Consider the following 14985-nt stretch of genomic DNA (forward strand, 5'->3'; position numbering starts at 1 on the left):
TTTAAAGTTTTTCTTTTAACTTGGCAATTACTAGTACCAACTTTTTACAACAGCAATCCATTAAAGCAGGAAAAAAAAGCAGTACAGTTTTAACAAAAAAAATTAAGCCAGAAAACTCCCCCACTTTCTTTGACTGTAAGTAAAACTTGAAAATAAATGGAAAAAGTTTAGATTAGCATAGTAAATGAACAACTGGACTAACTAATAATTTAGTGATACGTATCATACATTGTGCACAAAATGATTAGCTTGAGTTCGTTAAAATTTTTTGTGTATTTCACATGCTTTTTGTACTTCACATTTAGTCTTTATTGTAAAGCATGCAGTAAAGCACAAATTCATTATGTTTTTAGTATCTTGGTTTATTTTTGCCATGATTTTGCTACACGTGGCAAGTATCAATGCATAGTTGGAAATATCAATATATTTGAAATATACATGAAATACTGGTAAGGAATTTTTAGGCAATTCATTTGTAATAGGCAGGTGCATCTCCTCAGTGACGTGGTCTGAAACAAATATCTAACTTCTCCTTTGTTCTTCAATCTGGCTACCCACAAATTACAGCATTACATGCAACGGGTCAGTTTACCTTGAAAAGTTGTTAACGACCTGAGCTAAAGCCGCCTAAATGTCAGGAGGCGCGAGACTCTGCCGTGTCTGTTTGGAAGGAGAGAGAAACCACGTGCCACAAGTGCTTGCTATTTTCCTTAACGCATTTCTAAGCAGTGTTCACCTACTGCTGTGGCAGAAATGGTGTAAGAACATGACCAAAAAAATAATATTTTGAAATACAGCTGAAAATTATTGTAAAAAAACCCCACGCAAATCGCTAGAAATACAGAGAATGAGAATAGGTGGTTTTAAACTACTGAAGATGTACCCATTAACTGAGCCTTAAACATGGGTAGAACAGTACAGTACCAATCATAAGGACTGTTGGTGGATGTAGAGTTACCAAAAAATGCCACAGCTACAATCTAAATAAGAAAGTGTGATTCTCCACTTTGTTCCTATATACATTTCCCTTTGCAACAAATCTGAATAAAGCACAAAATTATACAAATATTACACCGTGAATCAAGAACACAGAAAATTTTCTACACGGATTTAAGTGTTCATTTCTTGCACAAACTATATTCGTTATTGGCATCTCATAGTTGATAGTTTAAAATACAGGTTAGAAGTAAATGAATGAGCAACGCTCCTCCTGTACTAAGCTGTCATGCCTTCAGAAAAAAGACAGTTCCTGCTCCGAGCACTCTACAGCAAGACATTTCTTTTTCTGGGAAACTTCTACATACTATAAAAGACAGAAATTCACAATATGAGGACAATCCTTTAAGGAATGTTCTGCTTTTCCAATCTTCTTTCTAAGAAAAAAACTCCTTTATTCATTTTATAATAAAGGCTAAATAAGCCCACTGTACTGTCAAGACAAGTTTCCATAGGCATACACTTCTAACATGAAGCACAAATAGGGCAAAGATGATTCTTTTTGTGGGAAGGCACATTTTAGAAGGGTGAAACACCCTCCATATTAGCTCAGTGTGTGGCAGAGAGACTTTAGGACTTTGCAGCCACAGAAGGTCTCTGTTAGCCATTCAGCCAGCCATCCCAGTTAATATATTGGGTATTTCCTTGTACTTTAGTATCAGCACATCACCTAATCTTTGCACCCTCAGATAACTTTAAGTACAGCACATGCTACCCTATATATGCTCTTCCATAAAAATAATCCGTTTTGACAATTATTTATCATAACTTGGAATAATTAAGGCCCCGTCTCCTTAATGGGCAATGGAGTTCAATGCATAGAAAATGAAAAAACCCCGATTATTAATAGATGTTTCTTAGCTTGCACACTGCAAACTAGACAAGAGCTTAATTTTTATGCTGGGACTTTTTCTGAGAAATTTCTGTAAATGCAAACTGGTACTTTGAATAGTCCACAGTGCAAATTACTAGTTATAAACCTGCAACATAGTAACATTTTCCCTTAAGGAACTTATTCAGGAGGGAATTTCTATTTCCGCATAATACTAATGCAATTTTTTTTTTAACAATAATAAAGATGATCGTGCACTTATTAACTAAAAATCCTGTTTATGAATACAGTAGTAAAGTCTTTAAGCAAACTCACATTTGGGGTAATTCCTGAATCTTTCCTAAAGCTTATGTTTTACTGTAATAAATAAGTCTGCCTTTACACAATCCTTAAGCATTTACTAAAATTCCTTAGTTCCAAATTAAATAATATTCATAATTCGTATATTTTTAAAATTCAACAATTTGGCCAAGACACATAATACTGTAACCAAACTGTCTTTATAACCACAAATAATAGCTAGTAATTATCTGCAAATTGAGCACCACGCAGCTACAGAGCAATAGAATTTAGTAGAAACACTGTATGATAGCAGTGTTCAAAGAGGTGCAGATATACAGTTGCACACTGTGAAATACAAACAGCATTTCTTTTCAAACAGTTGAATACAAGAGTCCAGCAGGAAAACAAATAAATAAATTTAAAAGGCTAACTGGTACTTTTTGGAAGTGCCATACACTACTAAATTTTCACTAATACTTAGCATTTATATAGTACTTTACATTTTTAAAGTGCTATACAAATCCTATCTAGAGGAAATGTATTACCTATGGGCAGAATACAAATCCCAAGAGAATGGTGATCCCATGAATAGTACCATGACAGTAAAATGTAATGTGATTACTACAGAGAGAGACTAAGTACTTTATAAATCAGCTAGCTATGCATGAACTATAATGGAAGACCACAAATTTTACAAGGGGAATGTATAGGTATAAAATTGCTACCATTCATTACATGGGTTTCTGTGACCGCAAGGAATTGACAAAGGAGCTATAACTGGCTCCACAGGCTTAAAATGCCTGACTTGGAAGTCATAGAAAACATAAGGAAACCACTTCAGTGATAAACAGACAGCCTATTTCAAGTGCTAATACAAACATCCTTTAAGAGCCATCATTCTTACACATCAATGTGGATTCCATGTTTTATAGACATTAATTCTCTAGTGCCTGTTAAATACATAATAAATGAACATAGATGAGGTAAAGATGCTGTAATTGCCACATACAGCCAATATGGCAAAGGAGGAGTTTTTCCAAACGGGCAGATCCAAAGGCCATGACGAATCCCATCACGGACATGATGAGAAGTCCAGGATATAAACAACATCCAGGGAAGAAAGCACCATGAATCCTTAAGCCTGAAAAGGTGCATAATAAACTTTAATGTCAGAGCCACAACAGGAATCACAGTAGAACAATGAAGAAGTGGTCTCTGTGGAAGAGTCAGAGCAGCCTGCAGAAAAGAAAAATATAAATGGCAATGGCTACAATTGTGACAAGAAATGTTTCATGGATGCTTACAAGTGTATTATCAAGCCGCTAAGTGGAAGTGCAAAGAAAAACATACTGTTCCTTCCCACTGTGGTTGATCAAAATCAACAGTACGACTATTTAGATGTCGAGAGCTGTGTGCTCCCCTGTCTCTCTATTGTATGATATGAATCATGCATCCTGCTAAGCACCACTGACAGCAAAACAGGGAGGGAGAGGGGTAAGGCATGTTACTTGTCATACAGTCGTGTGGTATAGAGGAACTTGTATAGTCTGCTGCACGACTATATATACTTATTTCAAGATGATTAAAAAGAAAGGAACCATGCAATGCATTTGGAATATTAAATATGCTTTACTTGAAATATTTCACGTTTTAATAGCATTTACTTTCAAAAATACATCCTGTATCATACCACAGCTAGCACTCATGAAGTTGTTTTAGTTGGACAGTATCTAAAACAGAACAGTAATTGCCAATACAAAAGAAATGTCATCTAAGTTAAATGTATTTTGACCGCCTTGACACAGTATTCTTTATGGACAGGCAAAAGACAAGTTCAGAAGCCAACATATGAAACATTTGTGACTGGAGTTTTTATATCAACAACTTGTTCAGTTGAAAGCCTGGTATTTGGTTTTAATTAAGGTGAATGTCTAGACACTGAGATTAAATTTAGGCATTTTAAGAAGTGATAATTATGAATTTAATATACATACTTGAGACTATATTCTGGATGTACTTACTAGAAACAGCTACAACTACCTCCACAAATTAAAAGATAGTAAAAAAAAAAAAAAAAAAAAAGATTCAGATTTCTAAGCAACAAATAACTAGATTCTTGTTTCTGTAAGCTCCGGAGAAATGATAGCACATTACCAAAAGACCTATAAAGGTGCTGATGTAATATTAATTGGCTCAAGTAAGATAATGGTGAACATTTGGAAAGACTGCAACAGGCACCAGAGACGTACTCTTTGCACAAGACAGTGCATCTGATTGTTACGTTGAACACGTCCCTCTCTGCATCTACTACAGAAAGCAAACAAAGCATCAGGACAAGACACCAGCCAGTAACCCATTAATGCTTCAACTGTGTTAATTGTTGCAGGATTCAACCGCTATGGCACCTGACAGTAGGAGTCTGGAATAGCTTCATCAAGTTTTCATGGATAATTTAGACAACGCTTAAAATCCTGTCTTCTCTGTAAGGAAACTTTGATGTAGCCTTAGCCAAGAAATACAGAGATGGAAACTTATGGGCTACCTTGGAATATAACAGTCTGTGCTTTAAACCAAAGCCAACATCAAAAGGCTTGCAGAAAGCTCTACTCTATTAGCCTCTCATCGTGTTCTTGCCTGTGACCAATCAGGCAAAGGAATTAATCAGGCAAAGGGATTAATAAACTCACAAACTGTCTTAACAATTTTTAACTGTAATAGCATGGACCCAGATCCTTAAATTGGTGCAAAGGGTATATTTTCTAGAACTTCATTTGTGTTTCATACAAGCAGATTGTTCACAGGTTAAAGCAGAAAAATCTTAGGTGGTGAAATTTTTTATCACCTACCCTACAAAGACAGTCAGATTGTTGTTACTGTCAGCAACAGCCTAAGAAGTTCATGCTAGCCTAATTTTGATAAACCACCCTGGATGGTGATACGTTTTGGCACATATCCTCAGCAAACCTGAGCATACAATTTTAGCAAAAGAAAACCCTGTGTTATAATTGCAGTACAGTCCTTCGGCTCCTGAAATGCTATTGCCCAAGTTCTGAGAGAAGAATAGTCTGTTTTCTCTTTTACATTCTGTAACTGGACGAACACCTACATCCTTGAGTTGTCAAGCCCAAGAGACAGACACATAGTTCTACTTGGCAGTATAAGCTCTTTCTGCTAACAGGCAAATTTGTTCGGCTTTAGAAATCACCAGATTTTAACATCAAAAAAAAAAAAAAAAGAAGAAAAAGTACAAGCCTTTTCTGCCTTAAGTCCCCTGGAAAAATATGATCACAATTTGGGTAGGTTTAGCAGAAAGTCTACCATGAGAGAAATCAGGCTGCTGTTGCAAACAGGATTTATTCACAACACAAATTACCTTCCCTACATGTTCAATCAGGTACAAGATCTTCTTGAAGTTCCTGCTCCTCCAGCCCCTCTCACACACCAATGAGTAGTTGGAGACAGGAGACAACAACCACATGCAGAAGGCCGCAAGCAAACTTTTTGCTTTAATGCTCAAAGTGACAACTTGGAATTTACATAAAACCACAGGCTCCCTCACTCATATTTTGTGATGCTTCTCAAGCCTGAAGTCCTTAGTTTTGAGGCCGATCTACAAATTCAATGGTAAAAAAATTGTGTCTGTGCAAAGCTTATTCTCCAGTTCCAGAAATGCTCCTGTGCAGCCCAGGTTGGTCAGCAGTGGCACATTAACCGGCTGTGTTATGTATGTTTGCTGGTACAATCTTATTTGCCACTGGCTGCATCCTCTACACTTTTAGAAGCTGGTGAGTTTTAAGTAGAAAGCTAACAATTTCTTCACGTCTGTTCTGCAACATGAGCCTTTGGGCTACTGTCCTGTGGGACACTGGGAGCAGCACATCGTGCTGTTCCTGTTTATCAGCAACGCTGAGTTTGATGGCAGACTGCAGCAACTTTTACCTTTAGATGTGGTCAATGAGACAGATTCTTCAAACACGGATTCTTACATTCTTCTTCACTTGTGTGCATATAATGCACAGTAAAAACTACATGGCATACAAAGAACTATGAATTCAAAGTAGCAAAGGCTTTGTAGACTTTACACTTGTTGCAAAAATGATGTGGCAAAAGGGCAGATCACATGCTACTTGGTACACAAGTATTTATCAGAGTAAACATATAAATACCACAGGTGACTATTTACCCTGAATACTCCAGAAAAATAATGATGACACTGTGAAAACCAGCCCAATAGCCAAATAGTCCAAGCAGCGAGCTGTGTCAGCAGGAACAGGAGTAGGTGACTGCAGGAGTGTGAATGTAGCAACCGTAGATAGAAGGCAATACTGCCCTGTGCTGCATAGAAGGGTGACTTCAACAAAGTAGCTCATCAGCAGATTTAAGAGTGATGATGAAAAGCTTTATAGATAATTGTGTAGAGCAATATGGAAAATACTATTGTTACAAATTAGTAACAGTGGTGTGGTTAATTTATTAACTACTTAGTACTGTGTTGCATAAGCAGTACACATTGTAGTCTCTTAAATCAGTTACTTTAAATCCTGCAATCTAAAGAGGACAAATGGGGCTGCAACAACTGTGTAGTAAAAAAGAATTTCACTGAATTTCACTGAATTTCACTGAATTTTTTAGAGTTGGAAGGGACCATAAAGACCATCTAGTCCAACTCCCCTGCCGAAGCAGGATTGAATCCCACAAAGTAATAAACTACATAGGCAACAGCCTGAAATTACAACATTAAACTGAAAGGTGCATCATATTAAGCTGAGGAAAGAAAAATCACATATTAAAATCAGGTCTAGCTAGCCAAGCAACACCACGCCTGAGAAATTTATGGGGATTACATTGTATCACAAACTAAAAACACGCTGATGGCATTGCAAGGAGACATGAAACCTGTAACAGATATTTTTTTCTTTTTAGAAAGACAGAAGTATTGTATGCATGTGACATTAAAAAAAATTAATCTATGCTATTTGGCTCATATGAAGTCTCACCTAAAATACTATACACAGTTTGGTGCAGGACGCTTCAAAGATAATTTAGCAACCCAGAGGCAACAAGAAAAATAGAAACACGAATGCAGGCCCTTCGGATTTTTTTGCAACTTATTTAGTCAAGAAGAGACTTTTTGTAAAGCATAATGGTTTTGCAAGTTGTAAAAGTAATGCTGTACTGCTGTAAAGGTCAAGACACCAACACAGCATATGGTTTACAGCTAAACATCCTTTATTAGCCCAGCTAACGTATGGAAGGGGATGGGGGGCAGCGTGCAGGCAAAGGACTATGAAAAAGACTTTGGGCATCTTGCCTTCTCCTAGTAGTTTGGTTACTAAAGGCCTATTTTTCTACCTGCAACATCTTGTATTTCTGAATTGAAAAACATTTTTGGGGAGACCACAGCAATCAGCTCTCTTTTGTGAAGAGGCCTGAACAAAATAAGAATATAAGATCTGCCAACAACAATACTGTCTGGATATTAGAAAAACAATTGGTAGCGGCTTGGGAAGTGAAACAACACAGGAGAAAATTAAGTCATGAAATTGCAATAATTTGCTTTCTTTGGGATACTACGGCTAGGCTATACAAACGTTATCCATCATGGAAAGTGTAAGCATATTTAACCTCGCCTCACTGAAGGCAGTCAAGAGACAGGTGACCTCCCAAGTATACGAAACAATACAATACTCAACTTTCTAAACAGACATCGGTGAAGAGTGTCATCTAGTGGTCATAATTAAGAAAAAAATTCTGGTAATCTCAAATGCAAGAAAAAGCAGCAATAAAATTTTAATATTACTTTATAATAACTAGCCACTCATTACTTGCATTTCTGATTTTAAAATAAGAAAATATGCATGAGAAGAATTACAAATTTAAATGCTATAACAAATGTTAGTATCACAGGACTCGCTAATCAACCAAACTAATCTTCCTTTTCTTTATATAGTTTTATAATTTTACAGTATTTACATATGCAAAAAGGTACAGAAGGTACAGAAAAGGGGAGAACTAGGGACTACCGAAGGAGGAACAACGCCAGACACCAGTACATGCTGGAGGCTGACGGGTTGGAAAGCAGTTTTAAGGATCAACTTGAATAACAAGTTGAATATCAGCCAGCAACGTGACCTTGTGGCCAAGGTGGCCAGTGGTATCCTGGGCTGCACTAGGAGTGTTGCCAACAGGTCGAAGGAGGTGATCCTTCTCTTTCTCCTCAGCACTGGTAAGACCACTCCTGGAGTGCTGAGTCCAGTTTTGGGCTCCCCACTACAAAAGAGACATGGAGCTACTGCAGATCGAGTCCAAGAAGGGCCACTAAGATTATGAAGGGACTGGAGCATCTTGCATATGAGGAAAGGATGGACTGTGCAGCCTGGAGAAGAGAAGGGTCAAGAGAGTTCTCATCAAGCCATACCAGTATCTGAAGGGAGGGTGGAAAGAGACAGAGCCAGGCTCTTTACAGTGGTGCCCACTGACAGGGCAAGAGACAACAGGCACAGACTGAAACACAGGAGGTTCTTCCTGAACAGAAGGAAACACATTTCCACTGTGATGGTGACAGCACGTGGGAGCAGGTTGCCCAGAGAGGTTGTGGAGTCTACAGCCAAGGAGATACTCAAAAGTTCTCTGGACATGATCCTGGCTGCAGGTGAGCCTGCTGCAGCAGGGGGGTTTGAGAAGATGACCTCCAGAAGACCCTTTCAACTGCAACCACCCTGTGATTTTGTGAAAAAACCCTCTTTGTCAAAGACAAATATAAGGGGGAAACTGACCAAATGCACGAATAGGAAAACGTCTTTTCATTACAACCAATAGTGATATTGTATGTAAACAAAAATTATTTTCCCATTGGAAGTCTGATTTTTACATCTCAACTATAAGCAATGCTTCTTGCATTTAGCTGTCTCCTGCATATTTAAAAAAAAATTGTAAACCATTTTGCATTGTTCTTCTTTAATTAAAGGATTGCAAACAACAGCAATTTTCCCTCCATCTCCTTCCTTCCTCTGCGTCCTAGAAGCTATTTCCTCTGTCATTACGAGCAAACTGGAGGAGGAGAAAGAAGGTGAGGTGGTCAAACAACTTCAGTTATTCTCTCATTGAATGGATAAAGGTCAGTATCTTCCCCTTCTCCTGTGCAGGTCCATCCATAGGAGGAGGTGTACACTTTTGGGGAGAGGGGAGTAAGTAGAATGTATGTATACGTATGCTGGCAACACCAACATAATCAAACCGTGAGGACTTGTGTTGCTGAGCAGAGCAAACCCTTGGTAACAAGCAGAGGGGCAGGGCTGCAGCGATGGGGACCAGGAGGTAACTGGGGGCAAGGAGTGTCTGCCTGAGGTATGAGATCTGGAGGGCCCAGCCAAGAGAACTGTGGCCAGGGCTGGCATAGCCAGAGCTTACAGAAAGTGCAAACATTTTGGAGACCATACAGAAGAGACTGTTGTGGTCAGTGAAAGCTAGGTGTATGTGTTTGGAGCAGGCAAGAAGACAGGGATATATGTACGAGTGTGGAAATGGGGAAGCGGGAACAGGACAGATATAAATCACTGGAGAATCACTGAAAAAGAATGCCATTATCTGGTGGTACTAATCCTGTTGAGAAACTCTGTCCTGCAAATGGATGACCACCACATAGATTCCTTAACAAGACCCAATTCACCTTTTTACTTTCATTAACAAGTTTGACACTTGCTTTATTATTATTTCTTTTTTTATTTAAGGGCAAACTCAGACTGCCTTTTTAAAGTTGACAGCTCATATATAGCTTGTTTGTGGGAAAGATATTTAGGGCTGGCTAAAGCGAAAGGTACTCCTCAGGAAGAGTGAATGATATCAAACATCAGCTGGATTATCTACTTTCCAGATATTTCTACCCCTTATTGTAAACAGAAGTGGAATAATCCACTTTATATAAAAAGCGTGGATGGCAGCACTTACTTGATTAACAAACGTTTAATGACTTTGTCATACACATAGGATAGCATGTACAAGGGCTTTCAGAACTCTTCTTTCAAAGCCTTGTAAGGAGCAGAACTTAACAGTAGATGTAAAATATTTTTAGGGCTTTCAAAATCCTAACAATTGCATACAAATACAATTCACGTGTATCTATTTAAAATGTACCTAATTGGAACTTTTTTTGTTTAGGATATGGTAGAAGAACAACAAAGTAAACAGTGATTAAGAAAGAAAATAAACTATCACTGATCTATTGACTAACCTTTAATGACAGGGAGCCAGCATGAAAGAAGTGGTCCACATCAATGACAGAGGCAAGGAAACCAGCCAGAGTGACCTCAGTGAAGTCGCTTTTCTTCCTGAGTCCAATCACTATTGCCCAGGACCACATTCCTAGTATGCCATGTACTGCGTTATCAGAAAAGGCTCGGAGCCAGTCATTTTGCTGAATGAAGGAAAACTGCAGAAGTCTGTCTGCTACAAAGCAGAATATCCCCAGACCTAGACTAGAAATAACTGAAGCTGTGCTGAAAGTTTGAAGAAGAGCGTGGGCCTTGTCAGTCTCGGATGCCATGGCAAAAACCATGTCACAGCACACGAAATGTCATCAGGATATACACTGTGCATTGTCCTTTGTACTGTCAGTTATTCTGTGAATGTCAGAGAACAGAAAAAAAATTAGTAAAGAAAAAGTCCATTAGCACAAAGTATTTGTTATCACAGCAACAACTGAGCACAAAAACCCCAAATTCAATGCCTGCATTTAATATTCCTAGGGAATTTTTTATTTCAATTAAGTTAATGTTTTACTTGAACACTACAGCTGTGAATTAGAACACTTGTCCTGTTTTAGTTAGAACAGGTGCCTTTGTACAACAGAAAGCTCTAATTCTCTTCCTGAAATCTTAAATTTTACAAAATATTTTCAAACATACCTATGATAATACATTGAATATGGTTCAAGATTCCTCCTGGTCTTAAATATGTGACATTCATCAAATTAAATCCTGTAACAACAGAAAAAAAATAAATTTGGAGGACTCTTCAGAGTGATGGTCAAGAATTCCAAATCTCTCTATGCAACAACTGTTAAAACGGAGTTTCTAATCTATAATCCAAAACACGATTTTCATTTACATACTTCGTAAACATATCACCCTGGCATCCCTCTCCGAGTATCTCCTTGTTTAGCTTGGCATGTAGAATAAGCGTTAAGAAAAACAGGACCATTACAATATCTTAACTATTTATCATAAACAGAATGACAACAACCATTCAGTCAAGGAGAAGTAATCAAAACTTAACTCCTTACAAAACTACATACATGTTCTTTTCCTCAGTATGTGCTCCAGCAGCCACCTTTGCTGTTACTTTTAGGACTTGTCTATTGTCTGCCACACTGGGCTCCTAACAGCTCTTTTTGCAGAAAAAAAAAAAATAAATTAACTAATCCTGGTCATTTTACTTTTCAAAAGCTGACTGCTGTAATTTGAAAGTAAAGGCATTGTTATTAGCGTTAATAATTGCTTAAAACTCCTTAAAAACTATTTATGTTCTGTAATTGTTGTGAAACCCTCTTGTACAAGGTGATTTCTTGGGAATAATTACCGTCCTTAAGTAACTGCTTCAGACCTCAAAAGAAATTCCAAAAATAATTCAAGATCTTAAAGACACCTAAACCCCACTCCCAAGAAGAAATTACAGAATACCCAGATTTCTGTGATAACATTATAAAGAACACTTTTGAAATAAAAATCCTCATATAAATGATGTATTCCCTAGCTTCATTACGTTAAACACACTGAGAAGCAGTCTTTGAAGGCCAGTACCAATTCTAGCCATCTCAACTGTTATACTCTTCTGTCTTTTTGGGGAGCCACGGAGACAGACCACAGTTTCAAAACCTACATCCTATCTAAAAACGAATTCTTCCCCAGGAGGTTGCTATTTCTGTGCCAGTCATTAAATCTTGATAATCCTTCTTCATACAGGTCTATCAGGTAAATTTTTATTCTAAATGTTTTTTTTTATGAATATACTAGACTTCCTCTAAAAATGAATACTTCTAACAATGTTGACACATAATAGTTTACAATTTTAAACACATTATTTATTACAAGCCCAGGAAAATATAAAATTCTTCTTCTAGATTATTTACATGCCTGTTTATTGTAGAATTATCCACAAGACATGACTACTGGCACTGAACTTTATAGAAAAAAAGCCCACTGAATCATTTATTTGGAAAACAAAAAAAAAAGCAAGCATGAATAATACATAGAGTTTGCACACAGATGAAAAAAAGTGGGTCAAGCTTAGAGTCTGTTAACCGTGACCATGCCTCTTCTGAATGAACATGTATACACGAAGTATTTCCTGAAACATTGGAACTGCCACTTTCTGGTGTGTGACTTTAAAATATACAGTACATTTCTGAATGAATTCCATTTTAAGGAACAAATGGTGATCTCCTCACAAACGTTTCTTCTATATAACCATCATGTCAGACTGGATTTTATTTAAAATTACCATAAAAGCTGTTTAAGAATCCAGTCTGAAGGGCTGATGTAGCAACATACCTTTAAAAAGCACACCAGTACTCAGAATCAAACTCACCCTGGGACTAGGAGAACATATTTTTTCCACTGCAGTTGCCTTATTCCAGTAGCAAACATGGTCTATGCCTCAGCATTGAGGCTCTGTCCTTTCTGAATCCAATCTGCCCAGTCCAGTGCAGGAGAGATCCAACGCCACTTGTTCCATCCTGAAGAAATCAAACCAGGCAGCAATAAGCACCGATAATACATAAAGCTCTTCAAACTCTCTACAAAACATACATGAAAACTGAACAATAGTCAAAAAAAACAGAAAGAATTTTTATGAACTCCTGAAAAAATACAAATGAACAAGATGCAATTTCAGCTAGCAGAAAAAAAAGACCATAAAACAAGTGAGGGGCACAAATAAAGACAGAACAAGGTAATAATTAAAAGATAATAAAACCCAATGTCATATGTCAGAGAGTGGCACCTCCAGCCTTCTAAGTAGTTGCATTTCAAAATATAGAGAGATTTATTTTAACAGATTTTTTCCTTGTAGCTCTGTGCCTGAATGATTCCCACCTAATTAAACATTTATGAGTCACATTCAGGGATCTCTCTTTAATTTTATCACATCAATTAGTGACCTCGGAATAAATAAACAGACACCTATACATTCAAATAGCAACAGAGTATTAGTATTAGCAATAGTATTCAAATACCCTGTCAGTTCTGTGGTAGGCTTACACTGCTTTGTGATGAATATTATTAACATCTACATAAACTACGTGGGAGAAGTAAAATCCAAAATAAGTATGATATGAGAACTACGTAGCATGAAACAAAGGTAACAATGCCAACTGGAAAACAAGTACAACATGGGAATGGGTGTCTTTGAGCCAGGACGAAGAACAGAAAGCAAAAATGCAGCTTCAGATTACCCTTAGTCAAGAGCCATGCTCATGGCATAACTATTCTTCTTAAACAATCTGTCTCTGCCGTCTTTTATAGACAAAAATGAGTGCTGCCTGTCTAAAAACCAAGTCACATTCCCAGGTACAGTGGCATCAGTATAAATATTCTGCAGATGGAGAGTGAAATCAGACTAGAAAAAACAAAACTCTGTTCAACCAAAATAATCTCTGAAATTAACATTTTTAACATAAAACTAGAAACTGTATTTTTTGTCTGAAAAATAACAGTTTTCAGACTGTTTGCAAAATATCACAATAAAGTGTCATAGGTTTTTCTATCCTACAAATCTCAGAAAGCACAGTTGCGGGGCTTACATTCTTGTTAGAACAGAACAGTGGAAAACAGATGTATTACACAAGAATGCTTAGAAACCTACGGGTTGTCAGTCCAGTTAACACACTGAAGGAAAGATTTAGGTTGGGTTTACATAAAACACATGCACAGAACAGCTGACAGAGTAACACTGCTCAGAGTTGTGATTCCTTGTGACATTTTTATACAAGACAAAACATTATGCATATTCTCGGCCTACATCCACAAAATGCAATTCTACTGATGAATTTAATTTCATTCAAGGAAATTATAAAAATCATTTTAACAAATGCACAGTTAACATTGTAAATTACTGATGGAAGAAGAAATTTAGATCAAAGCTGTAAATAAGCATTTGGGGAAATAGCTAACACTAAGAGGCCTTTCTACTCATGCTGTAAGAGTAAAACAAAAATCAACAGGCTAAAATTATCATTTAGAAATATTGCTCTCCAAAATTGTTGTCCCAATTTTGCAGGAAGTTACTGGGTACATGAATACATATAGGAATGTAATGCACAAAATTAGTAGAATTATGCACTTTATGCAAGAAGTATGCAAGAAGATCACAGTAGTCCATTATAACTCTATAAACTCCTAAAAAAACATTATTTGATATTAGATGTTAATTTATACAAAAAACTCCAGGAAGTACAATTAACATTTAAGACACAAGATCAAACCTTTAATGTATTACTTCATGGAAAAGCAGATCCAAGCCTAAAACAATCTGTGAAGAACTGTAATGCAAATAATTTTTTGGTCAGATAACTATAATTTATTTATTGAGGCTGGAGGGTGGAAGGAGGCTGAAGAGGAAAGAGGACAAAAGCATGCATAAAATCGATAGGATTTTACCAAGATATTGAGGAACAGAATGAGTTAAAGCCACACGGAAACTAAACAAACAAATAAAATGCCCACAAAAATCAGAATTTAATTAAACTGTTTACATCAGAGACCATAAATTAACGCGTTTGAAAAGAGATACCAAGACACCAAAATGCAGACCTTCTCCTTAATGAGTACTTTGGAACTGAGATGTCTACCTAAAAGAAAGAGTTGAAAGAAATAGCCTAA

General features: G+C 37.0%; 1 protein-coding gene across 1 annotated transcript; it reads right to left on the bottom strand.

Annotated features, from left to right (window-relative positions):
• Positions 1-357: 357 nt before the first annotated feature.
• On the bottom strand, positions 358-10664 carry TMEM267 (transmembrane protein 267). The gene is made up of 2 exons (XM_074166652.1): positions 10341-10664; positions 358-3346 (listed from the first exon to the last, which is right to left on the bottom strand). Exons 1-2 carry the CDS (start codon positions 10662-10664, stop codon positions 3011-3013), a joined length of 660 nt encoding a protein of 219 aa, XP_074022753.1. The 3' UTR covers positions 358-3010.
• Positions 10665-14985: the final 4321 nt, after the last annotated feature.

This window comes from Numenius arquata, chromosome Z (assembly GCF_964106895.1).
Source record: "Numenius arquata chromosome Z, bNumArq3.hap1.1, whole genome shotgun sequence".
NCBI classification, from domain to species: domain Eukaryota; kingdom Metazoa; phylum Chordata; class Aves; order Charadriiformes; family Scolopacidae; genus Numenius; species Numenius arquata.

What these genes read in the sequence shown, in the direction of transcription:
- TMEM267 (XM_074166652.1), bottom strand. Translation starts at nt 10,664, where the DNA reads ATGGTTTTTGCCATGGCATCCGAGACTGACAAGGCCCACGCTCTTCTT. An exon ending in CTGGCTCCCTGTCATTAAAG is followed by an intron (nt 3,347 to 10,340) that starts GTTAGTCAATAG and finishes TCTTTTCTGCAG; the next exon opens with GCTGCTCTGACTCTTCCACA.